At 43.7% G+C, this 26,521-nt stretch overlaps 1 protein-coding gene across 1 annotated transcript in view; it reads right to left on the reverse strand.

Moving 5' to 3' along the window:
• TBC1D1 (TBC1 (tre-2/USP6, BUB2, cdc16) domain family, member 1) overlaps positions 1–26,521 on the reverse strand; it is a 378,557-nt gene that overhangs the window by 21,170 nt on the left and 330,866 nt on the right. The window contains exons 16-18 of the mRNA XM_006895424.1: positions 19,540–19,784; positions 15,783–15,942; positions 2,657–2,826 (exon numbers count right to left, since the gene is read on the reverse strand). Of these exons, the coding sequence (XP_006895486.1) occupies positions 2,657–2,826; positions 15,783–15,942; positions 19,540–19,784 (575 nt within the window). The remainder of the gene's footprint in view (positions 1–2,656; positions 2,827–15,782; positions 15,943–19,539; positions 19,785–26,521) is intronic.

Genomic DNA, 26,521 nt, shown 5'->3' on the forward strand with positions numbered 1-26,521 from the left:
GGAGAAGACTGCTCATCTTTCTCTCTTGGAGTGTCTGGTGGACATGAACTGTGTGCCTTTGGGTTGGCAGTACACATATTAAGGTGTGTGATGGTAATGGTAACATACAATAAAGAAATAATCAACACAATAACACCAAAGAAAGAGAAGACATGGAAAAGTGTTCAAGAAATATAGTCAACAAAGGCAAACTATTAAATATAATTAAAACATTTCCTCATCATCAGCAAAAATAAACATTAATCTACAAGCAGATATAAGGGCAGACAGGCAAGACAAAACAGGCATGGACAGCTGAAAGGTCCTACATTCGCAATCATACCCTGGCTTAGAAGATGGTATTTCTACCTTCATGTCAGTGTGTGCTGTAAATACATCCACGTACACAGCACAGCCAACAGAGGGAAAGTTATATAAACTTATTAATCATAACTAAACATCCTGAGGGAGTGACTCACTGGGTCTGGGGCTCATCGTCTTGGAGGATATCAAGGCCAACTGGCATAACACAGTCCAGAGACCAAGTTCTACTTTGGCATTGCTGTTGTTGTTGTTGTTGTTATGTGCCATCGAGTCGCCTGTGACCCATCGCGCCCCTATGTACAGCAGCTCTGAAGCCTGCCCTGTTCTGAGCCAGTCTCACTGACTCTGACACACCTAACCTCATTTCCCCAGTTACTCTATCAGTCCATCTCATCCTGCACTGCCCCTCCACCATTCCGAGCACAATGTCCTTCTCGAAGGACTGGTCCTTCCTGGTCACATGCCCAAAGTACGTGAGAGGGAGCTTCAAAATCCTAGCCTTCGAGGAGAAACATGATTTCACCCTCTCCAGGGAATATTTATTTAATTTCTTGGAGCTCCATGGTACATTCAAGAGTCTTCTCTAGCACCACAACTCAAAGGCATCGATTTTTTTCTTCTGTCATCTTTAGTCACTGCCCAGCTCTCTGATGCATAGAAAATAATGGCGAAGACCATGGCCTGGATTAGGCACACCTTAAGTCTCTAGTCTCACATCATTATTTTTCAGTACACAGGAGGAGTCCCTGACAGCAGATTTTCCCAGTGCAATTCATCTTTTGATTTCCAAACTGCTGGTGCCAAGAGAGCTGACCGTAGAACTGAGCAAGCCTAAAGGTCTTAAAAGCTTTTGAGCAGCCACCTAAGGTGCAGTCACTGGTGTCTCCCTATCTGGAACAATGATGAGGGAAGAGACACACAAATGCACTGGGAAAATCAGTCAAAAGGACTAACTGTCCATGGCCTCCATAACTCTGAGACAAGAACTAGATGGTACTCAGACGCCACAACAGACCAGTCTAAAAAGCACCACAGTAGAAGGTCCCAGATACAGGGAATACAAATGTGCAAAACTCCCCCAAAAGAAAAAGGGATAGGTTTATTGGCCCAAAACAGACTGGTTGAACCTCAGGACAAAGGCATGTAAGTCACCCTTCACTGTGGAACAAAACTTACCCTCATGCCTTAACTCTCAGGTAAATACCGCACAGGCCTGTAAAGAGAACAGTATCGGCAGCGAGGCACTCATTCCTTAGAATCATCAGCCACACAATGATAAAAGGGCAGCATCTGCTCAGGGATAAGGCTCAGAAGGCTGGAATGGGTATGATGGAAGGATTAATGGAAATGAGAGTTTTAAGGAAGAAGTGGGAAGAGTGTGGTTAAATTGTGGATACTGTAATTAATGTTATAAAACACAATGTGAATAAACAGTGGCATGGAAGGTTAAACACTTTGTAAACTTTCACTCAAGTCACAAGAAAAAAAATCTAATTAATACTAGGCAGCAGAAAAAAAAACCCCTGCCTTTGAGCTGTGGTGCTGGAGAAGAGTACTGAGAATACCATGGACTGCTAGGAAAACAAATAGATTTGTCCTGGAGAGGGTTAAACCGGGTGGCTCCTTGGAGGCAAGGATTCTGAGGCTCCGTCTAACTTACTTCGGACATGTAGTGAGGAGAGACCGGTCCTTGGAGAGGGACCTCATGCTTGGGAGGGTAGAGGGACGGCGCAGGAGAGGAAGGCTCTCTATGAGGTAGATTGATTCAGTGACTGGGATAATTGGGATGGGAGTATCAGAGACAGTGCGATTGGCACAGGACAGAGCGGAGTTTAGGGCTGTTGTACATAGGGTCGCTATGAGTCGCAGGCGACTCGACGGCACATAACAACAACAACAACAACAATCTTTCATTTATAAAGGCTTGCCTGAATTACATGTTGCTGTTGTTATATGTCCCCGAGTCGCCTGAGATCCACAGTGACCCTATATACAGAAGCCCTGAAGCCTGTCCTGTGTTTCAGAAGAACAAACTATAAATGAAACCTCTGAGAGGGAATAACTATTTCCCTAATGATATGATGCAACTTTAGCTTCACTGCTGTTTCCACGTAGCATTTCAGTGCAAACACACACACACACACACACACACACACACACAGAGAGAGAGAGAGAGAGAGAGAGAGAGAGAGAGAGAATAGCTATTAGGAGCCTCCTCCACACCACACACAGTACAAGAAGCTATTTAGAATACAAAGAAAGTAGTAAGAAACAGCTTCAGCCCAGACAGAAATGTTCAATTTCCACATAAGCAGGACTGCAGAAGTCTCTGGAAGCTCTGGCTGAACCATACCTGATTGATGGTCTTTTCCATCTGTACCAAGCCCAGGTTTGGTAGTGTGTTTTTTATAAAGTCAACTATGGTTTCTAGGTTCTCATGCTGCAGAATCAAGGGCTTATGGCTTCCCAGCAGACTTAATGCCACTTTAAATATGACTTCAGATCCCTGAAGAAAGATCATATCTGGAAAACACAGAAATACAGAAAGTTACACCAAATCCTATCATCACTTTCTTTTCCACAGGGGAAGAGAAACCTGGCACCAAATTGTGAACTTTCTATAAAGCTGATGTTTCAGACAGGATTTTAAGATTGATACTGCAAATTAAAGACACACACGTGTACATACTTACATACATACATATGTTATATGGAAAAGGCTTTGTTACAACTTCAGATAAAGAAAGGAAATCCATTATTCAAAATTTAAAATGAGAAAAGAAAAAAAAACCGAAAGAAATATATCTATTAGTCTATTCTCCAAAGAATATTCTGGATTTTAAAGGAGTGACTAGAATACGCATTCTTTACTGGTAAAACAGAAAGGTTTTTTCACAGGCACAACAGAAAATAAGTGGGGAAAATGCCTTTGTTTCTTCAGTTTTGAAACATGAGGCTGAAATAGAAGGTCTGGCTTGAAGACATCATCGTAAAAGTAATTTGTTAATACAAATACTTAAAAGTACTGGATTTCAGAGCAATAGTGGAGTAAAAACAATTTTTCCTTTTGAGGACTTGAGAGAATTTCATTTTGGTTACTTTTCAGTTTTTGCCACACTTTTATTTTAGAATGATCTGCAAATGTTAGCAATTCCTACACTAACTTTAATACAGGGAGATGGAGGGGGAGAGGTCCACAGAGCTGGCTGGGCAAGTGCAGATCTGTCTCCCCTTCACTATACATTTGAAGCCACTAATGAAAGAGAGTCAAATGTCCTGGGGTTCAGTCATGGAGGGGACCTTGTGGGTAGCAAGTTTCCCTGTCATCTCAAAGCTGGGAAGTTCGCATAGACCAGTTGCTCCACAGGAGAGACGGGCAGTTTCCTCCTGTGTGATTTATAGCCTCTGAAAACCAGATGATCAGCTTGAGGTGGTTCCGTGTCAATAGCAACGAACAGTTGTTGTGCCAGAAGAGCCCTGGTGGCACAGTGGGGGGCAGGCTGGGCTGTGAATAGAGAGGCGGGCAGAGCAAGCCCCTCGGCCACTCTCTGGGAAAAAGATGAGTGAGATATTTTCCTCCTGTAAAGATTTACAACTTTGAAAACTTACAAAGGGCTACCGTGCACTTGCTGCACTTGCTGCAGAAGGTCAAGGACTGCAGCCTTCAATATGGATTGAAGCTCACTATCAAGAAAACAAAGATTCTCAACACTGGGCCGATTGGCAGCATCACGATAGATTGTGAAGAGATTGAGATTGTTGATAGCTTCAGTTTGCTTGGCTCTACAATCCACACTCTTGGTACTAGCAGCCAAGAAATTAAAAGATGAATTGCGATGGGAAAGTCTGCTGTCAGAGACCTCTCCAAGGTACTGAAGAGCAACGATGTCAGTCTGGAGACTAAGGTGCACCGGATACAGGCCATGTTCTTTACTATTACTTGCTATGCTTCAGAGAACTGGACAATGACTAGGGATGGTAGAGGAGTTGATGCCTTTGAGCTTTGGTGCTCGAGAAGAGTACTGAATATACCATGGACTGCTAGGAGAACAAACAAGTTCGTCCTGGAGAGGGAGAGGAGATGCCAGGCTGCTCCTTAGAGGCAAGGATTCTAAAGCTCTGTCTGACATAATTTGGGCATGTTGCAAGGTGGGATCATTCCTTGGAGAGGGACGTCATGCTTGGGAGGATGGAGGGACAGCGCAGGAGAGGAAGACCCTTGATGAAATGGACTGATTCAGTCACTGGGGTAATTGGAATAGGTGTGTCAGAAACAGTAAGATTGGCAGAGTTTAGGGCTGTTGTACATAGGGTCACTATGAGTCACAGAAGACTTGATGGCACACAACAACAACAACAACAACAACAACAACAACAAACCATGAGTTAAAACTGCTTCCACAGCCATGAGTTTCTGGTCTAGAAGGCATAAAAGGAAAAGACAGAATGCTGCTGTGCAAACAGAAAATATGTTTGATCTGAGTGGTTTCTGGACAAGGCAAGGGAATAAGAAGTGACAGCCCTGGGCCCCTGCTGGCTATTTCGCCCTTGAGATACAGGATGAACTGATGTGGTGTCAGCGGGATGGGCCACTGTGTGGAGTGGGCACAGCCCTGAGCAATAACACCACCAGCTCTGAGTCACTCAGGGCCCCCACTGCTCCACAGACATCATGACTGCTGAGGCTGAAGGGTGGGCCTGCAAAATCGGGGTGACTGAGCAGTGCCTTGTTCTCTGGTTTGGTAGCACAGGCTGGGAAGACAAACTGGAGAGCTGCAGGTTTATCTTGGGAATCGTGGGCTTTTCAGGAGATGTGGTATGTGCAAGTCAGTGACATAGGAGAATGTCCCCACAGACCTGGGCCTTTGTGTGTGTGTGTTGTTTTATACTGGTTGAATACAAACTCAGAATACATTGTGTTTTGTTCATGTACGTGGTATTTCACACATTCATTTATAGCACTGTGTTTCATATGATCATTCATATATACTATGTTATCTCATAAGGACAAATACTGCCTAAGACTGTTACTGTAAAAGTAGAAGAATAACCAGTAAGATGTGTATAAAAGTCCAAAAGGGGAAGGAGAGAGAGACTGGGGTGTGGGGTGTTGAATATGGGGAAATCACGAGGATGACAGAGTTTTGTGGGTGGAGGGAGGCGATGAAGGAATTAGGACAGGTCCCATGGGGATAAGAAATGATGGGGTACTAGCAGGCATAACTCAATGGTGATTAATTTTATAAATGTGTGCCTTTTATTGCTTCTGCCATCAGAAATAATCTGATTTACTAAATGAATAGACACTCTGTGTAAGTCACCACTAGAGGACATGAAACAATCTTAGATGGTACTAAACAGATTTTTAAACAGAAATGATACTTGCAAGCAAATTTGAAGTTCCCGTGGTTAGACAGTAAAATTTCCTTTCAATAGACAAGTGTTTTTAGCTAAATAAAAATTGATGGGATCTCTTAGCATAAGTATCAGGATACTTAAAAAAAATACCCTAGGGATAAGATTTCATGACTGCACTGATGATTCGCTAGTTTGGTGTCTTGAGGACAGACAGTGCACCACATGCAAAAGCTATGAAAAGAAATGGCTACTGGGGAACTTAGGTGAGTATAATCAACTATGCAAACCATGTAAGAGGTCTCTCAAGGTCAGCAATGTTATTTTCTCAAGTTTCATACCTTTTAGACTTTGGTTTATAGAAGAAATTAACTTTGTCAAGTTTTCTGCACGATTCTAAATTAAGACATTTCTGAACTGTGTGAAGAAACAAAGGGAAGTTTGGAGTTTTAAAAACAAACAAACAAACACACAAACAAACAAAAAACCCTAATAAAAAAAGTCTTCACTGGTACATTACCAAATAAAACTAATTATCCTGTATATGCTTATTTTATTAGGCAACTGCCTGTAGTTAATCTATTAACCAAGATCTATTTGCTTTTCCTCAACTCTACTTTCTACACCTTAAGATCACTCTTCTCTAAGTTTCTTCTAATTTAACTCGACAAATATTCATTGAATAGCTACCATGAGGCTCTGGGGATTCAGCCACAGACAAAGAACAAAGAACAGCTGTAGAGACACCAACAACTACTATTTAGCTAGAGTTACTTCTGAGGGAAAGGAAGGAGTCAAGAAAAGGTGACTGCTTAGGGGAGCTCTGGTGGCCTAGTGGCAAGAAACTGAACTGCAATCCCAGAGGAACACGGTTCGAATCCACCAGATGCTCTGCTGGAGAAGGAGGCGCAATATCCTCCTGTACCAGTCAGATCTGATTTGATGGTACATGTACACAAAATTTAAAAAAAAAAAAAAGAAAAAAGAAAAGGTGACTGCTGAGTCCTGGCTTGAAAAACCAGTAAACCTTGCTAGGTAAGAAGTCAGGGAATGATATTCTCAAGAAGGTGTGATGGTTAATGTCCTATGTCCACTTGGCAAGGATATGATTCTCAGCAGTCGGCAGACACAACACTGGGTGTGTTTCCATAATGTAATACAGTGTAATCACTTTTTATGATGTGATAGGATATGATTAGCCAATCAGCAGCAGATGGTGTTTCCTCAGGGGTGTGGTCTCACTCCATTATATAAAAGGATGTTCTGACAAAGCTTGGTCCCTTTTCAACCCTGAGCTGTGCTATACTTCCACAAAGTATGAGTTGAAACAAACTTGAAGGCAGTGGGATAGATACACATCTTAATTGGTTCTGCTTCTCTAGAGGATCCAGACTAAAGCAGAAGGTGATTTGAAAGAACCAAGTCATGCTCATGAGTCTGAAAAGTCTGTACAGTAGGAGCTAAGGCTATGTGGGGGGAAATGATAGCCATGAGACTGAAAGGGAGACAGGAGCAGATCACAAGAGTCATTTCACATTGGACTAAGTTATTCTAACTTCACCTTGGTCATAGGAGGAAGCCCTTGAAGTTTTTTCTTTTTTTAAGCATGTTAGTGTGTTAATAACAACCAAGAATAGACCCGAACCCATAATTAGGTTTATAAGGTTAGACAGAGAGTGGAGGTTAGACGGAAGAAAAAAAAAATCGTCATTGAAGTGTCACTGATAAGAGCATCCTACTTCCTACTACTGGACTTGTAAATGAACATCACCAGCTGTAAGACAAGCTCGCTTCTTCCTTTCTCATGAGAACCCAGGGAACTCTGGTGGCTTAGTGCTAAGAAACCGTGCTACCAATGCAAACAAACAGCTTGTATCCACTAGCTGCTCCACAGGAGAAAGGTAGGCACTCTTTTCTCATGTGATTTATTGCCTCTGAAAACCAGGTGGTCAGGGACGGATAGATTCTCACGTGATGGTACACAACAACAACAACAACAACAACAACAACAGAATCCACTCAAATTGCTCACCCTTACAAGGACACATGGTGGGATGTTCTCACTCATGAGAGCTGGGTGAGCTCAGCCCTAGAAGCTTCTGGGAAGGCATTAAACAAGGGGCTCATTTGGATAAGTGGCACAAACCTTTAAGTGTTCTGGTTAACTAAAAGGTTGGTGGTTTGAACCCACTCAGATGCATAGTGGGGGAAGACCTGGTGATCTAGTTCCCTCAGATGACAGCCAGGAAACGCTCTGGATCACGGTTCTACTCTGGCCACGTCACTGTGGTGAGGTGGAGGAAACTCAACAGCAACTGGTGAGGTTTTTTAGGTGTTGGGATTGTAATAAAGAGATGACCAGAGCTAGGAGGGAAGGCCTCAAAGAATGCTGCTGGAGAGGAAGGGGCTCCCACACCTATTAGACTATCCACAGGGCTAACACCTATATCCTTGAAACAATACGTATTGTTCTCTCTCTGGAGGAATGATAACAATTTTAAATAACAATTTTAAAATAACAATAGAAAAATTCTAACAAACAATTTAATGTCTCAACTCAACCACTTACAATTTTGCCAGTCTTCCAATGCTTTTATTCATTGCACTGCGGAAAAATTTTGAAATGTTTTTAATGTAAGAGTGTGTATACTCCCTAAATTTTAGAACCTCAGCAACAAGAAAGTAAATGCCAACTAATCAGTCAATGGTAATGACTGTTATGAAACAAAATGTCTACAAATGATTGTATGGAAAATAATTTGTAAGTCTACACGGAAAAAAATTAAAAATAGGTAGATAGATAAATAGATAGATAGATAGAGAGATAGAGAGATAGCTAGCTAGATAGATAGATAGATAGAAAAGCATAATTTATTGAGAAGGAACTTTGGAGGCATCACCCCCAGCATCACTGGGGTAGCAAGTCTTCACTTCCAGATGACTTCCTGTCTGCCTCCTCCCATTCTTCTCTCCGTCCTCAAGGCATCAAGACACAGGCAAAGGGTCCCACCACACAAGAAGTAGAGAGAAAGTCTCTTTAGCTGTGTTCATACTATGCTCATGTGCACTGGAGCCCTTTCTGAAAGAGCATTTTCCCTATGAGGGTAAAAAAACCCCTGATAAATGTAAAAGCACAAGGCCCATGAGTCAATTTATTCTGTGTCTATTTCTCTGCTATCTTTGTGAAGGAAAGGGCTGCTCTCTTTCTTGTGCTTTCTCAGGCATCCTAGCATTGTGACACCACCACAATCTGATCAGGGCCAGTGGGAAGGAAGCAAGAGAGATCAGCGAACTGCAAAAGAAGAGATAATAAAGAATTGGGGGGGGGGGGGGGGTTACATCGTCATCCCCGTGCCGTGTTAACTGTCTGTGCCCTTCCTGGCCAAGGAAACAATCTCATCTCCACAGACTGTTTTAGTCCTAAACTGTCTCAGAATCCTTCACTCACAGGCGACTTCTAAGTCTGCGCTTCTTTTTCCTCTAAATCCATGGTGTTTACAGTCTCCTCTCACCTTTCGGCTGCAGGAATCTAACACCACAGCCGTCTCCTCCTCCATCAGGAGTCAGCCCGTCCTGTTTCTCAGACGTTTACCGATAACAGACATGATCAGAAGAGAGTGGGAGGAAGGCCTGCTCTCAGGGCCACTTAATCCTCAATCAGGATGAACGTAGGAGCAGGCCATTCCCATCAGGTGAAAGCGCATGGATAGAGGTCTGTCCTTCTAAGAGCTGGGATTACATAAGAAGCATATGGTAATATTACCCTTGGCAGCTGTCCTTCCAAGGAACAAGGTGACATATTAATATGTGAGCTGTTGACTGAAAGCCAAGAAACATGTACATGTAAAATATGACTGGGTAACAAGGTCTGATTGTCCTTCACCAGCAACCAGGCCTCCAGGCTTAGGAAGCCAGCTCTAGGTCAAAATGAAAAAAAAGGCCACAGGGATGAACGGCAGATGTTGGACGGTAAAACCCCACGATGTACCATCATGGTGCTGATAAAACCATGGTTCTGTTGTCACTGATGCTGAACATACGAGTGGTTTTTAGAAACTTGTCTTTCTTATAACACGTACTAATAAGTCATCATGTGTTTAAGTATAGAGAGGAATCATGGGCAGTCCAAAAAGAAGGACCATTTTTGTCAAGTGTTAGCAGTGCCTTAGGGAACCGCTTCCTGCTGTAATCTGAGCCTCCCAGCCCGCTGGGCTTGGTGCGAGCTTCCAACTCAGTGAGTCCATGGGAACCCACTTGGTCCAGCAGGGCTGTGGGACCCATGAATCACACACAGTGGCATTACTCCATATGCGATAGAAGAAACTCTTGAGAGCAACACTGACTACGTCGTAGAGAGAAAATCGTCCTGCTTTTACTAGCTTCTGCTTGTATTATAAAAACACTAAAATAACTACAGTTGTTGTGTAATACTGAGTCAGAACCAACTTACAGCTGGCCCTCCAGAGGGTTTTCAGAGGCGGTAAATTGCACGGGAGGAGAATGCCTGTCTTTTTCCCGTCGAGCAGCTGGTGGACTCAAACTCCATGCCTTTGGGTTGGCAGTGCAATTCCTTACCACTAAGCCACCCAAGCTCCCTACAGTAACTTCACAGAACTCCATATTACTCTGCAACAGAAAGCCTGAAATACCCATTGTTGCCGAGTCAATCCTACTCACAGCCACCCTGGAGGAGAGGTGCCCCTTCCCCATCAGGTGTCCCCTTATGGAGGGGCGCTCTGGAGGCACAGCCAGTAGGAAGGTGCACTAACACAAACTTAGTACTACTCTGGTGGTTCAAATCCACCAGCACCTGGGGTGAAAGATGGGCAATCTCCTCCTGTGCGTTTAGTCTCAGAGAACCCGTCCTGGGGGATCAGTTCCGAGCAGCTTCTAACTCAGTGACAATGAGTCTGAAGGAATCTTTCTGGAAGCACACTCCCTCTTCTCTCACCCAAAGAAACCTGAGAGGTTCTACCCCTCACCTCCAGTCAGCTGTCAGGCCAGCTTAACTACTGCACCACCAGGGTGCCTCTCTTACAGCCTAACGGTTGTTGTGCCCAAAGCAGAGTGTGCAGCTTCTTTTTTTTTTAACGCCTCTTATCTATTTATAAGGTTTGTGGGAAGACTTCAAGGCAAGTCTTTATGGCCTTGTTATTATCATGTGCCCTAAATAGACCTTTGTCTCTTGGTGAGCTGGAAGGGCTACAGCTACCTCAGAGGCTTTTCTGTAGGAAGCTGTGCTGCCCACCCATCTGCTCTGAAGGAGAAAGAGAAGCAGTCTCCTGTGTGAATTACAGCCAGGGAAACCCAAAGGAGGGTCTGCGTCAAGTCTGTTCCGACGTGATGGCAATAAGCTTTTACATTTCTACTAGGATGACAAGGGTCGTGGGGGTAGGTGCGTCAGAGACATCAAGGTTGGCTCAGGATAGAGCAGGGTTCAGATCTGTTGTACTCAGGGTTGCTATGAGTTGCAAGCAACTCGATAATATAACAACTACAAGAACACGGGAGCAGATTGTCAAGTCTTTCTCCCGTAGAGCCACTGTGTGGAATTGAGCACCTAACCACTGTGCCATCAGGCCTTGTCAGAGCCTCGGGATTATCCACAGGCATGCACGAGTCCCTGAACGAGGGACTGGGGTGGGGGCGCAGGGAAGAAGCCAGGGATGGCCCCTCTCACCTTCCCTCCAGTCCGTGGTTTACATTATGAGTTAATTTTCTTGGCAATTACAATAATTTGATGCTTTTGCTGGTTTGGACCACTGATAGCATCTCTTCTTCCCCTTTCAATCTTCACTCCCTTCCATGACTGCTTGAAAAATATAGTGAAGAACAACAACGAACTCTTATCGAGGCTGTTGTTGTATGGCCTCACTGGGTCTCGGCGATTGTTATGGAAGTAAATCATCAGCTCTTTGCCTCCATGGAGCTGGTAAATAGTTTTGAACTACCAACTGTCTAGCTAGCACAAGAGTGTTTAATTACTGTGCCACTAGTTACTGCTATTGTGTATCGGCGAGTCAGAACCAACATGTAGCTGAGGCTCCAGCAGGTTTTCACAGCAGTAAATCGCACGGGAGGAGACTGCTCATCTTTTTCTTCCACGGGGCAGCTGGTGGATTTGAACCATGTACCTCTGCATTGGCAGCACAAATCCCGACCACCTGGAGGCAAAGATGATAAAGCTTCCTTCATCTCACATACTTTGGGCATGTTGCTAGGTCATTCCTTGGAGAAGGACATCATGCTTGGGAATGTGGAGGGACAGCAAAGGAGAGGAAGATCCTCAACCACAGTGACAGTCATTGCAGCAAAGGGCTTGAGTGTGTCAGAGATTGTGAGGATGGCACAGGACAGGACAGGGTTCAGATCTGTTGTCACGGGGTCATTATGAGTCATAATTGATTTCAAGGCACTTCACAACAACAAGCCACCAGAGCTCTGGAGTTAAACGCATAGATTTCTTTTAATTTCCAAACACACAGAAAGTATGAACAAAAACAGGCTGGAGCCTACAGCTGAAGATCTTAAAGTTGCTGCAAGTCTTTTGTTAGCTAACCAGACAAGTTTTCAAGCCTTTAGTTCATTATCTGCCCTCCCTACTTTGTACAGTGACATAAAAACTTCATGAAATCTCACTACGAGTATGATTTAACTACAAGGTAATAATTTTAATGATTTTTTTCTCCAGGGACAGCGCATAAACATCAATTTATGGAGGTGATTTTTCCAAGGGGAGCAGGCAACACCTTAAGAATGCAATTCCTCTCACAAAGGCCCACGAGAAATTTTGTAAAGGTTCTCGTGGCTGCAAATGAGAAACAATCACCTAGCACGTGGGAGGCAATGAGAAGTGAGACACAAACTCAATCAGGGCTCACACATTTTTAGAGAGCAGGATGGTTTTGCTTCATTCTTTTAAACTGGTTTCTTAGATTTCTAGAGTTTGGAGATACAGGGCAGCTATTAAAAACATGACTTAAATTAGTATTACTCTCAGAGTTTTAGAATATTCCCATAAAAATGCTCTCTAATTATAAAGACAGATGTGGACCTCTAAAGAAATGGACTGAAAGATATTTCTCTCTGCGGGTATGAATATAATAAGCTATTTCTCAGTGTGTTCACACTGAGGAGGAGAGGTTATATGGAAAAGTGTAAGGTTATTTATTCTTAAACAGTCAGTGAGTGAACATGTCATTTAAAAACACTTGATACCACACAAGGACAAATACGGTATAAACCCATTATTACAGAATGAGTCTAAGGCTCCAGAGGGGCGGAGGGTGGAAGCAGAGGTAGGGGGAGGGGAATTAAGCATGGGGTTGTACAATCTGATGGATGGAGGTGATGAGAGAAATTGGAAGAATCTGTTCTCAGAAACAATGTATTTAAATTTTGTAAATAAACTAGTATAACCAAAAATGTCAACTTGGGGAGGGTGAAGGGAGAGAGGGTGGTAAAATGTGCAACAATTAATGAATGAAAGACTAACTTTCCTGTAAACTTTTGTTAAAAAATTTTATTTAAAAATAAAACCACACCAAAAAAAGAAAACCAAACAATAAAAATACTTGGTACGGGGAGCTCTGGTGGCCTAGTGGCAAGATGCTGCACTGCAATCCCAGAGGTACGCAGTTCAAATTCACCAGATGCTCTGCTGGAGAAGGAGGGGGCAATCTCCTCCTGTACCAGTCAGATCTGATTTGACAGTACACGTAAAAATAATACAATAAAAATTTAAAAAAATAAAAAAAAAACACAACAAAACTTGGTACGTGATTGACTGTCAGTTCATTAATAACTTCTCCCTCTGTTATGGCAGACCTTACGTGACAACGTGGTTGGCTCTGGTGGCCCACTGTCTGGTCAAACACTAGTCTAGACACTATTATGAAGTCATTAAAAGCCCAATACCATTGAGGTAGTTCTGACCCACAGTAACCCTACAGGACAGAGGAGAACTGCCCTCATAGGGCTTAAATGCAGTAAGTATTTACAGAACTAGAGCCTCATCTGTGTCCCGTGCAGACGACGGTGACTTCAAACAGTTGCCCATCTAGTCAGCAGCCAAGCATTTAACCACTGTGCCACCAGGGCTCTGCAGGAAATAGTTACAGGTGATTAAACCACTTCCCGGCAATAAAACAAATTACTTTCCACCATCTGTGTGGGCCTCAGACAATTAGCTGAAGGCCTTATGAGGAAAAAGGGAGGCTTTTTCTAGAGGACACTCTGTTACAAAATTATAAATAGACATGTTTACTGGACTCTTCACTCTTCCTGAGTCTGACCTACAGGTCTTAGGCCTGTTAGCCCTCACAGTCCTGGGAGCCAAGTTATTAAGCTAAATAGTCTTTCTCTCTCTACATATACCTATATTGTTGTTGTTACTGTTTGCCGTTGAGTCCGAACCAACAAGTGGGTTTTAGAGGCTGTAAATCTCATGGGAGGTGTCTGTCCATCTTTCTCCTGCAGAGTAGCTAGTGGATTCGAACCGAGTGCCTTTGGGTTGTCAGCATCATGCCTTATCATCACATCTCCAGAGCTCCCTTACACACACACACACACGATATAAATGTATACATTGCATACATGTTTTTGTTATGTGCCATCAAGTTGATTACAGCTCATTGTAAGCTATGGACAACAGATCTAAGCCCTGCCCTATCCTGCGCCATCCTCAACATCTCTGATACACTTGAACCCACTCTTAAAGTCACTGTGTCAATCCATCTCACTGAAGGTCTTCCTCTCTTTCTCTGAACTTCCATCTTTCCTAGCATGATGTCTTTTCCCAAGGATTAGCCCTTCTTGATAATCCAAAGTGTATATATGTATATACATATGTATATGTACGTAAATATATATCTATTTATATATGTACATCTATATATGTGTGTGTGTATACACATATGTGCATGTTGTTGTTGTTGATTGCTGTTGAGTCGAGCACAACTCATAGCAACCCTATGAACAAAAGTCCTGAAGCCTTTCTGTAACTATCAACACTTATCAAAGTTCTTAGTTTCCAGAGGCATGTGGTCTAGGAAGTGGATGCCACTCCTGATTCCAAACATGTACATACATATGTATTAAAAAACACAGATTCCTGTAGCAAAGCCCAATGAAACAGAGTGAGAAACAGAAAAGAATCTGAATTCTCAAAACCATCACTTTCCCTCCTGGAGTAGAGAAAAGGAGCTGCACTGTGAGAAATGACTGTGTTCAGTGACCCTCACTGCATCCTGGCCACCTCACGACGGTTATGAGACTCTGCAGGGAAGGCCTGGTTAGCTGTGGCAGCGAAATTCTCCAGAAATGAACGGGGAAGATGGGAGATGGGGTGAGACGTGAGCAAGCCGAGGCCACAGTGAGGACACGAAGTGGCGGTGATCCGTGACACATGGGAAGATGGGGCTGTTGGCTCGGTGAGAGGTCAGAGCTGAAGATGGGAGGGGGAGTGATCAATGTACAGGAGTCACTTAAAGTCCCGACGTGTGGCCTTTACGAGAGTGACAACTAAAAGAAGGGACAGACTTTGGGAGGATGACAAGTCCAGAAGCCACAGGAGGAAATGTTAAGGAGTTATCAGTTAACAAGGAGTTTTTAGGGGTATAAGCACTTGACGTGTCTTGGAAGAAAGGCCTGGTGATCAGCTACTGAAAAGCCACAGCCTTGAAAACTGTAGAGCAGAGGCCTCTGCACACGTGGGATTACCACGAGTCGGACTGGACTCAGTGACAGCTGTAGGCTGGCTTTATTTTTCATCAGTCATCAGTCACAAGCCAGAGATGTGGGGAATGATGACTTATGAAATTAGAACCCTAAAACATATGCCTGGGGCTCTCTGGCCAACTTTTGAAAATATCTGCTCCAGGAGAGTTTCATTTAGAGCAAAATTGATCTAAATGCTGTTAAGATGAAAGGCGTCAAGGAAAGTCCAATTATTGTCAGAAAATAAAACAGCTGTTGAAATTCCTAATACCCAACCCTCACTTAAGAGTATCAAATAATGCCTTGGTCTTATTGAAGATTGACAAAAACAAGAGAATTACCACCACAGAGTGAGAGTAAATGTTTACTGTTTTATGGTTCTGGCAAATGGATCTGCGAAGACTTACCGAAGACTCTGGCTACAAAGCCCAGCGGGAACTGGGAAGCGAACATGGTAAGGAACCAGGGGGCGGCGTAGAGGCTGGGGCCGATCTCCTGCTCTTCCAGGTGGTTGTACAGGTCCCTGTGGTAATCGTGAAGCAGCCTCGAGAGCTGGTACATCTGGATCTGCGGGAATACATGCCCATCTCCGTTTAAAACCCGGTTATCTGCTGGAGAAAGTCACATGTCCCACTCACAGGAACACTCCCAAGAGTACTGTTGGTTGGTGGGTTTTTTTGTTTTTGTTTTAATAATTATTATTTGAATGAAAGTTTACAAAACAAACTGGTCTTTCAATTAATCATGCACGCTACATTTCGCTCTGTAGCATCAATTACAAACACATACAATGCATGATCATCCATTGATTCCATATAGTCTTCTCCATTCATTTTTGTTTTTAATTGATAAACATTCAATTCTTTCATAACAAACTAAATTTCTTTCCACATTTCTTTCCACTACCAGGTGGTTTTCCACACAGGTTCCACCTCTGCGCTGGGAGGTGTGTGTTCACTTGGCTGGGAGACATGCCCCCAGCTTCTTCCTCTCAATGTTGTTATGTGCTGTTGAGCTGAAACGGACTCAATCTGAAACAATCACACCACAAGAGATTGTCCATCTTTCTCTCATGGAGTGTCTGTTGGATTCGAACTGTCTGCCTTTGAGTTGGCAGCGCAATGTCATACTAGGCCACGAGTGCTCCCTATCCATCTTACTAAGTGTTTATCATCTATTGATTTTCTACTTTCCTTCTCCACCCTGGAAATCACACTAGAATGGCTCTGTCTATGTGAAAACCTGTCTTTAGGTTATCACAGTGGTCTTACACACTATTTGTCCTTTTGTCAGACGCTTATTTCACTAATTTGTAAAAGAATTTGGCTCCTTAGAATAGTCAAGCACCCAAGATTTATAAAGGACAGCATTTGCCTATGAACAAAGCTCAGGAAGACAGAAGGAGGCATATAGAAGGATTAATGGAAATGAGAATGATTAGGAGGAAGTGGGGAGAATGTAGCTACTTTGTGGGTATTATAATTAATGCCCTAAAACAAAGTGCATAGGAAGGATGAATGAAAACCAACTTACTTTGTAACCTTTCATTGAAATCACAATTTTTCCAAGACATTAAAAGAGAGCCCTGTTTGGCTTGTGATAATCATTGGTCTTGGCTGTTAATTCATCCAGAGAGTGTTTGCCACGTGTCTCTGATCACCCATGTGGGGCTCTCCTCCCACATCGCTTCCTTCCCTCTCCTGTCCCTCCCATGTTCCTTGGCTAAGAGAATCTAAACAGATGCCTTCTGGAGAGATTTCATAAAATCTCTACGAGCACACATTCTTAGCAACTTAAACCCAGGGGGATTAGGGGGCAGGAAAACTAGGCTCTCTGTTAATAGTGAACTGAAGGCATACCATGATTCTGTAGAAAGATTACAAAGCACACGCACAACTTAGCAAAATTCTTCCCAGAGCCCATCTCCCACCACGCATGACTCGAGAGACAGGATGACACTGAAGCTGTATAGATTATAGCTTATGAAATATCTAGATACTTATGAAATATATAGATACTAGCAAGAGAAAATAAGAAGTGTTTTCATCAAGATAAAGGAAATGGCTTTTTCCAAATAAAGTTTAATCTCAGCTCCAAGGGCTCCTCCCCTTCAGACAGTGGTAAGGTTAGGGCAGGAAGCCAGTTCTGTTCCCTGCATCCCCACCACAAGTCTCAGGGCTCCCAGAAACCCTAGAGTCAGCCCAGCAATGAGCAAAGGCTTCTGGTCTAAGTCCCACGAGACAATCACTGACAGAGGTAAGACCCTGTGGAGATGCTACAATTTGGATGTAAACTCATCAAACTGAAGAGAGATGGTATTCAAAAGGCCAGACACCGCAATCCTCTTATATACCAGCTGTGGCTCTCCCACATCCAAGGGTCTAATTACCCAGGGTCAGCACCCCCAAAGAGCTTTACGTTTTGACACTAAATGAGACAGAACTAAAAAATTCCACATCTTTCACATGACAAGTGCCCTGACATTAAACTAATGGGGACAAAGCAGGAAGGACTTGACTCGTGGGTGGAAAGTGTCATCTGGGTCAAAATCAGTGACTGAGATGGCTTCCTTTCTGGAAATTCCTTCTCATGTGGTTGATGTTCCCAGTTCCAGGGAAAGGGCTTTGGAGCTCTGACCGTGTCCCTGGCACAGCCTCGGGTGTCCTTTCCAAAGATACCCTCTCAAGCTCTGAAGTCACCAATCTTCTTGGTAAAGGAATACATGCACACACACTCCAGCATTTTGAACAATGTGCAGGAATATTCTGGAAGCAGGGTACAGAGGTCTCCCCATCTCTGACCAGCAGCTGTAACAGCATTGGGTGCTTGGAACACACTTCACTGCTTAGTGATCTTCTACGTGACCTAAACGTGTAACTCCTTCATTTAACACATACTGACCTAAAGCCATGAGGCTGAAGGCTGAGCCTGCAAGCACATTTCAGAAGTTGTCCTGACTGATTGCATCCTGCTACCAACATGAATTATAGCCTTTTCACTTCCCTAATAAACTTCATAACTGTGAGCATAGTTCCAAGTGCTCTGTGAGCTACGGCAATAGATTTTGGACTCAGGAGAGCAGAAAGATTGGTGCTGGGATGAGCAGAAAGTGGTGCAGAGCGTGGGGGACATGTCGGACTTCATGGGAATTGGTTTTGCTTTGTGCTGTGAATGTTGGTGATGGCAGGTCCCTTTGTGGAGTTCAGATATGGCCAGCCCCATGCTTCTGACAGGAGGACATGGCTGGGAAAGTAGCAGGTGCAAAGACTTTGAAGAGTTAGGAGAACTCCTGATGATGGCATGGGAGTCTCTGGGTGACATGAATGATAAACATACTTGGTTGCTGAGAGTTTGGAGGTTCAGGTTCACCCAAAGGAACATCAGAAGAAAGGCCTGGTGATCTGCTTTTGGAAAAATCAGCAACTGACAATCTCATGGGTACAGTTCTATTCTGATACCCATGGGTCTGCCATGAGGAAGAATCGACATAGCAGTAACTGGTACTGAAGAAGGTTGACGGTCTTAACTAGTGTCCTTAGGAAGTGGTATTTGGTCTCAGAAATAAGAAGGAGGGCTCTAGAATCAGCCAGGGCTGGCTTTCAACCCCAGCTCGGTCACTTATTAACTGCATGGCCTGGTCCAGGGACATAATAACCCCATTGAGCCTTGGTGTGCCATCTATGTTGTTGTTATGTGCCTTTCATTGCATGGCCTGGGACTTACAGTGACCCTGTGTACATTAGCTCTGAACCCTGCCCTAACCTGAGCTAATCTTAACATCTCCAAAAGACCTAATCCCATTCCTCCAGTCAGTGAGTCAATCCATCTCATCTTGGGTCTTCCTCTCCTGCACTGTCCCTTCACCCTTCCAAGCATAATGTCCCTGACCAAGGACTGGTCCCTCCCTGTCATGTGCCCAAAGTATGTGAGACAGAGCCTCAAAAATCCTTGCCTCCAGGGAGCAGCCTGGTTTCACTCTCTGGTTACTGAAGGAATAAATGCATATGTAATACTTGATATAATGCCTGCACCAAGCAAGTGATCAACAGTGACAACTATTACGAGGTTAACTGATGGTGAGAGGGCTCCTTAGGCAGACCTGTGGAGGGCCCCTGCCACATGGGTTCCATTTATCTGTTTCAGAGCCACGGGAATGCGCCATACCTGCAGGATAAGCATGTCTGGCCGGTACTGCTTCCGCAGGCCCATGTCGAACATTAGAAACTTGAGCATCCTGAAGGCCTCCTCCTCGCTCATATGAAGCAGCAAGATGCCGGCCACGAAGCTGAGGCCCTGGCAGTACCCGACCTCCTGGTCCAGCAGCGAGTAGGCCTTGAGAATGTTGTACAGGGAGAGCTGCCCGGCTCCCAGCTGTGCTGAGAAGTATGGGTGCGTCGGGAAGGTGCGCCCTGGGAGAACAACATGTGAGGTTAAAAAAAGAAAAAGGAAAGAAAAATATGAAGAAAATAAAGCCTAATGAACTCGAAATCTGATAGGCTGCAGATCAACACAACAAGTCTTTAGAAGCTGGATCAAATGTACAGTCTTTTAACACTCCCTCTGCTTTGTAAACAAGGTCAATCTGCTGTTCCTGGGATAATGAGAGCCCTTAAAAATCAGCAATTATCCAGGCTTTCTTTGTGGTGTTTGGGGTGGGGAAGAAATGTGCATTACTTTCAGTTCTTCAGATATCTGGATTTCAATCTAAAACAAACAGCAAACTGTTGATCCTCTAAATACAACCTCTGTCCTCAAGAGGAATGACAACAGCTGGAATATTCTCCCCCCCTTCTTTTTAATTTCTGTATTTTTTTTTAATTTATTCACTGTTACACATTTTCTCCCCCCTTCCCTCCCCCAGCCCACCCACAATGTACCCCTTGTTCCAGATTATTCTCAAACATATCATATGCATAATCATATATTCCTTTCAAACAGTTCTTCTCCTCATCTGTTCTAATGCAGTGTGCATTATCTATCCACGCCTTCCCTGTTACATTCCCAACCCCTACAACTGTTCTATTTTATAACTGCGGTGTTATGCAGTATTTATCCTTTTGTGACTGAGATACTTCACTGACATTCTGGTGGCACAAAGGATGAAGGACAAGGCTTTGCATGAAAAGGGTGGTGGTTTAAACCTGTCAGGGCTCACCGGGACAAAAACCTGGAGGTTAGCTCCTGCAAAAAGTACAGTCTAGAAAACCCCTCGGGGCACTTCAACTCTGTTAGGTGGTTTGACTGAACTGAAACTGACTCGAGGACACCCAACACTATTTCTAGACATCATGTGACCTTCTACAGCTACTGCCCTGCCCAGCTTTTCCCAAGTTCCATGTGGTCGTGGCCGGCTCACAGGGACCCTACGGACAACAGAATTAAACAGTGTATGATCCTGTGCCACCCTCACCATCACCACCGTGCAAGAGCCCCTTGCTGGCGCCACACAGAAATCACGTACGTCACCTGCAAATGCTTCTTCATGCCACCGTCTGCTTCTGTATTTTGGAAACCACTGCTGTGTGCTACAGTGGTCTGGGAAGCAGCTGGTATAGGTTTTTATGCCAAGCACTTACTTTTAAATTTTTTTTTAAATTTTATTTTATTTTACTATTTTTGTGTATACCATCAAACTGGATTTGACTGGTACAGGAGGAGACTGCTCCTCCTTCTCCAGCAGAGTATCTGGGGGATTCGAACTGTGCACCTCTAGGATTACCAACCACTTACTTTTATACAAAGAGCTTGACAAAAATAAAATATAAACAAACAAACAAAAAACTCCTTTTTTATTTCTGATTATTTTCACAAAAAGCTGGTATTCAAATGAGGGGGTTTCAGATTTCTCTTGTGCGGGAGGTTCCTGTGCTGATACCTGTATCAAACCCTACCTCTCCTTTGTGTCTCTTGTCACTTTGTGGCTAGGTGCCATCAGGTTGCTCACAGAGACCCTAAGAACAGCAGATCTGACCCTTGCCCTCTACTGACCAAGCCTCACCATCTCTAATACACTCAGGCTCACTGGTGCAGCCACTCCTCTGTCAGTCCACCCGGCTGAGGGTCTGTCTCTGTATCTCTCACCCTCTACTTTCCCCAGCATGATGTCTCTCTTCAAGGACTGGTTCCTCCTGAAAAATATGCCCAAAGGAAGCAGGACAAAGTTTCACCATCCTTGCCTCTGAGGAGAACTCTGGTTACAATTCCTTCAATGCTGATTTGTTTGTACCTTTGCCATTTCATGAGATATTCAATACTGTTCTCCACTACTTCGATTTCTCTTCTGAATTTCCTTATTCATTGCGCAACTTTCAGATGCACAGCAAACAACAGAAAACACCATGGCTTGAATTGGGCCATTTAATCTTTAAATGACATAGTTGCTTTTCAGAACTTGGAGAGGTCCCTGACAGGAGATTTTCCCAACGCAACATGTCTTTTCATTTCCTGACTGCTGCTACCTTGGATGTGGATAGTGGATCCATGTAAAACGAAATCGTTGGCAACTTCAATTATTTCTCCATCTACCATGCTGCTGCCTATTGGTGCTCACTGGGATGAAAAGAAAAAAGGAACAGAACCACCTTATTGCTGTCAAGTGGGAACCGACTCATGGCTGACCCTCCACCAGGCTTCTGAGGATATGAATGTCAAGGGAGGATACTGTCCATCTTCCTTCTGCTGAGTTTCAGGTGGGTTGTAACTACCAGAAAGGCACCTCCTTTGGATTGGTAAAGCAACTCCTTGCGGACTAGACCACCAAAGCTCCTTAAGAGCAGAAAAGCACCTGATAAAAAGAAGAAATATCTGGAGCTATTCTACCAACAGGCAGGGCCAAGCCTCGGCCCAGTGAGAACCATGGCCTTGCCTGGCAACGCAGAGGCAGCAGGTGTATCTAGGCCACAGCCAATTACTACTCACTATAGTTACGTGGTCTCAGCAAACCAGGGGGCTGCTCTCCCTCTGATGTTTCTTAGCCTGTGAGCAAGCACTGAATCCATCTGTATTGGTTTCTCTGAGCTTGATTTAGGAAGATGGCAAAGGTCTTCTAACTACTACCCTGATTTCTTATTTTGTATTTATTTCTTGTTTCTCCTTAGCTCTTCCTACCAATAAATCGTCCAAAATTAAAAACCACCCCCTCACATATCACTCCACTTTTAGGAAGCAATCAACAGCTCACTAGGGCTCAAAGAAGAAATTCAACACAACACTGGAGCTGGAGCTCCAAGCACTTACTTCCCTCCTCCCCTCCTATCAGCCTTCTCCTCTATGCCAGGTCTTAATCTGGGAACTGTGGGAACCCTGAGGCTCTCTAGATGTGTGCAGGATCAGTATGTAAGTGTGAAGGCCGAGGCTGTGGGGACAATGTGTGCTGTCCCAGTCTAGAGCAGCTAGACTAGGAATTACACACTCACAACTGAGTTATAAAGCAAGTCATCACATATAATAGCAGCTACCTTAAAAAAAAAGTCAAAACAAAACCAATGAAATTGTTTTAAGACTGTCATAGATTGAATTGTTGTTGTTGTCTGTTAGGTGCTACTGAGACAAGTAAGCCTCATAGAGACCCTATGAACAAAAGATCTGAACTCGGTCCTGTTCTGCGCCATCATCACACTTCCTGACACAGAAGAGCCCACTGCAGCAATCACCCTGTCAATCCACCTGGCTGAGGGCTTCACCAACCCTCAACCCTTCCCAACATCATGTCCTTCTCCAAGGAACAGCACCTCCTAGCAAAATGGTCAAAGTGAGGTAGAGCCTCATCATTCTTGCCTCCAAAAAGCATTCCAACTCTACCCTCTCTAAGAAATATCTGTTTGTTCTATTGGCAGTCCATGGGATGTTCAGTGCCCTTCTCCAACATCACAGCACAAAGGCATCAATTCTTCTTCTGTAATCCTTATTTATTGTCCAGGTCTCAGATGCATAGCTAGTAATTGGGAAGACTATGGCCTAAATTAGGTGCACCTTAGTCCTCAAACTGACATCATTACTCCTCAAGAATTTAGAAATGTTCCAAACTGCAGATTTCCCCAGTGCAATTAGTCTCCTTATTTCCTGACTGCTGGTACCACGGTGCTCCTTACAAGCAAGGGCGGAGAAACCTCATCTCACACATTTTGGGCATGCTGTAGGAGGAGCCAGTCCTTGGAAAAAGACAGCATAGTAAAAAAAGATAAGAGGGTTAGTAACAGAAGTGATTCTTTTGCAGTGACTCTTAAGAGTGGACTTAAGCATGGCAGAGACTGTGCTGATGGAGCACACAATAGGGCAAGGTAGCAATCTGTTGTTCAAGGGTTGCTATGAGACATAACTGACTCAATGATACCTAATATAACAATATTAACGATGTAAGGTATAAGTTGTTTCTGTGACTTCTTGCTGCAAGAGCTTAGTGGTTCGTGTGCGTGAGTGCGCAGATATTATGGAAAGTTTTTGAGTCGAGTGCTTTGTTGGGCTTGTGTCTGACATGCAGGACTGCTCTGCCCCCCAGAAGCGAGGGCCCCCAAGCTTGGCCTAGGGTTTAAGGCAGGAGGTGTGCCTGGTCTGTGCCTTGCTGTACAGAGGTAACTCGTGGTTGCTGTGATGCTAAACACTAAGACACTGATGTGCCAAACATGGTAATGGATACCCATGGTGGACAGTGTTGGCTGAAGCTTCCCAACTAAAACAAGCCTGGAAGCAGGAGTGGCATCCACTTCCGAAATGGCTTACCTCCGGAAACTCTATGAACAGCATTCAGGCCTTTAGTTCATAGGGTCGCTGTGAGTCGTCTATGACTCGGCGGCGCTGAACAACAACAAGGAGAAGTTATATAATATTTTCTGATTATGTGATAAGCCAAATAGCTGTTTAAAGAATTAAGAATAGTGCACAGTTTAAAAGCACGAAAGCTGTGCATTCTCTCTCCATACTATTTAATCTGTATGTTGAGGAATTCACTGGAGAATAAGAATGTGGCATCAGGATTGGAGAAAGAACTCATCAACAACATGCATTATATAGATGACACAACCTTATTTGCAGAAAGTGAAGAGGACTTGAAATACTTGCTGCAGAAGATCAAAGATTATAGCCTTCAATATGGATTACATCACAGCATGAAGAAAAAAAAATCTTCACCACTGAACCAATAAGCAAGATTATGATAGATGGAGAAAAAGACTGAAGTTGTTAACAATTTCATTTTATTTGGATTTATGATCAACATCCACAGTAACAGCAGTCAAGAAATCAAAAGACATGTTGCCTTGGGGAAATCTGCTGTCAAGGACCTCTTCAAAATGCTAAAGGGTAAGGATGTCAGTTTAAAAACTAAGGTGTGCCTAATCTAAGTCTTTTCAATTCCTTTCTACATACTTGAAAGCTGATCAATGAATAAGGATGACAGAAGAAGAATCGATTGATGCTTTTGAATGGTGGTGGTGGGGCAGAGTACTGATTATCTCAGGGATTGACAAAAGAACAAATAAGACTGCCTTTGCACACCCATGTTTATTGTGGCTTTGTTCACAATAGCAAGGAGCTGGAAACAACCTAAGTGGCCATCAACAAATGAAATGATAGAGAAGCTGCAGTATATTCACACGATGGCATACTACACTGCATTGAAAAACAAGGAACTCATGCGATATTATTCAAAATGGGTGACTCTGGAGGACATTATGCTGAGTGAAGTATCTCAGTCACAAAGGACAAATACTACATGGTGCCACTGTTGTAAAACAGGACTGACCTTGGGGGTGGGGAGAGACTGAAAAAGATGGGTTCAATAATGTATACTGTATCGAAACAGATGAGGGAGAAAACTGTTTAAAAGGGATACGTGATTAGGTATTTTTGTTATGACAGGAGTCCAGAGCGAAGGCTACATGGTGGAGTGGACCTGGGGGAGGGTTTGTAAAACAATGAAAGACTTTTTCTTTTACTTTTCCAAGGGGTAGTGTACTAGGGGGAAGGGTTGGGAGGGGAGAAAAGCGCAACAATGAATGAATGGAAATCCAAAGTCTTTGTAAATTTTTATTGAAATTAATAATAAATTTAAATTAAAAATTAAAAAAAAAGACTGTCTTGAAGGATGTGCAACCAAGGGGCTCCTTAGAGGCAAGAATGGTGAAATGTGTTTTCACAACATTTGGAGGAACTGTTCTTGTTATGTAGTGTCCAGTCGCCTGCGACTCATAGCGCCTTCATGCACAACAAGCCTGCCTTTTCCTGAGCCAGTCTCACTGACTCTGATACACCTACCCCTATTGTCCGACTCACTGTATCAATCCATCTCATCCAGGGTCTTCCTCTCCTGTGCTGTCCCTCCACCTTTCTGAGCATGTCGTCTTTCACCAATGATCCGTTCCTCCTCGCCACATGTCCAAAGTATGTGTGTGAGACAGAGGTTCAAAATCCTAGCCTCCAAGGAGAAATTTGGTTTCACCCTCTCCAAGACACATCTATTGTTTTCTTGGCAGTCCATGGTATGTTCAAGACTCTTCTCCAGCACAACTCAAAGGCGTCAGTTCTTCTTCTGTCCTCCGTAGTCACTGTCCAGCTCTTTGATGCATAACAAGTAATTGGCCACAGCCCGAGTCAGGCGCACCTTAGTCTCTAGAATGGAACTAGTCCGTAGAAAGGGACATCATTTTTGGAAAGGTGGAGAATAAAAGACAGAGGATTCAAAAAGACGGATTGACACAGTGACTGTACCAATCAGCTCAGCCATATCAGAGACAGTGAGGATGGAGCAGGATAGGGCAAGGTTTAGATGTGTTGCTTGGCAACACCTAACAAGAAGCAACACTCCTTAAGCCTATCACAATCCTGAGGCAAGTAAGGAGAGATTCCCAGGGTGTGGCTTGTGATACTTCTTATCTCAAAGAGCTAAAATGAGTTGAGATGACAGCTCTGCACTACCAAGAAAAAACCTGCAGGAGCAGGGCACATCCTTTCAGACTTCAGCCTCTGTCTGAGGAAACTTCTTGACAAGGGAAATGCCAAGACACATCTTCACACAGTGAGAGAAGTCCCTCTGGAGTTGGCACCCAGAGTTTGGATTTCTAGCCTCCTAAATAGTAAGATCTATCAACAATCTGCATTATGCAGATGACACAACCCTGCTTGCTGAAACTAAGGAGGACCCTGAAATGCT

The sequence above is a fragment of the Elephantulus edwardii genome, unplaced genomic scaffold (genome assembly GCF_000299155.1).
Source record: "Elephantulus edwardii isolate Elephantulus edwardi_28Jun2011 unplaced genomic scaffold, EleEdw1.0 scaffold00167, whole genome shotgun sequence".
Classification (NCBI taxonomy): Eukaryota; Metazoa; Chordata; class Mammalia; order Macroscelidea; family Macroscelididae; genus Elephantulus; species Elephantulus edwardii.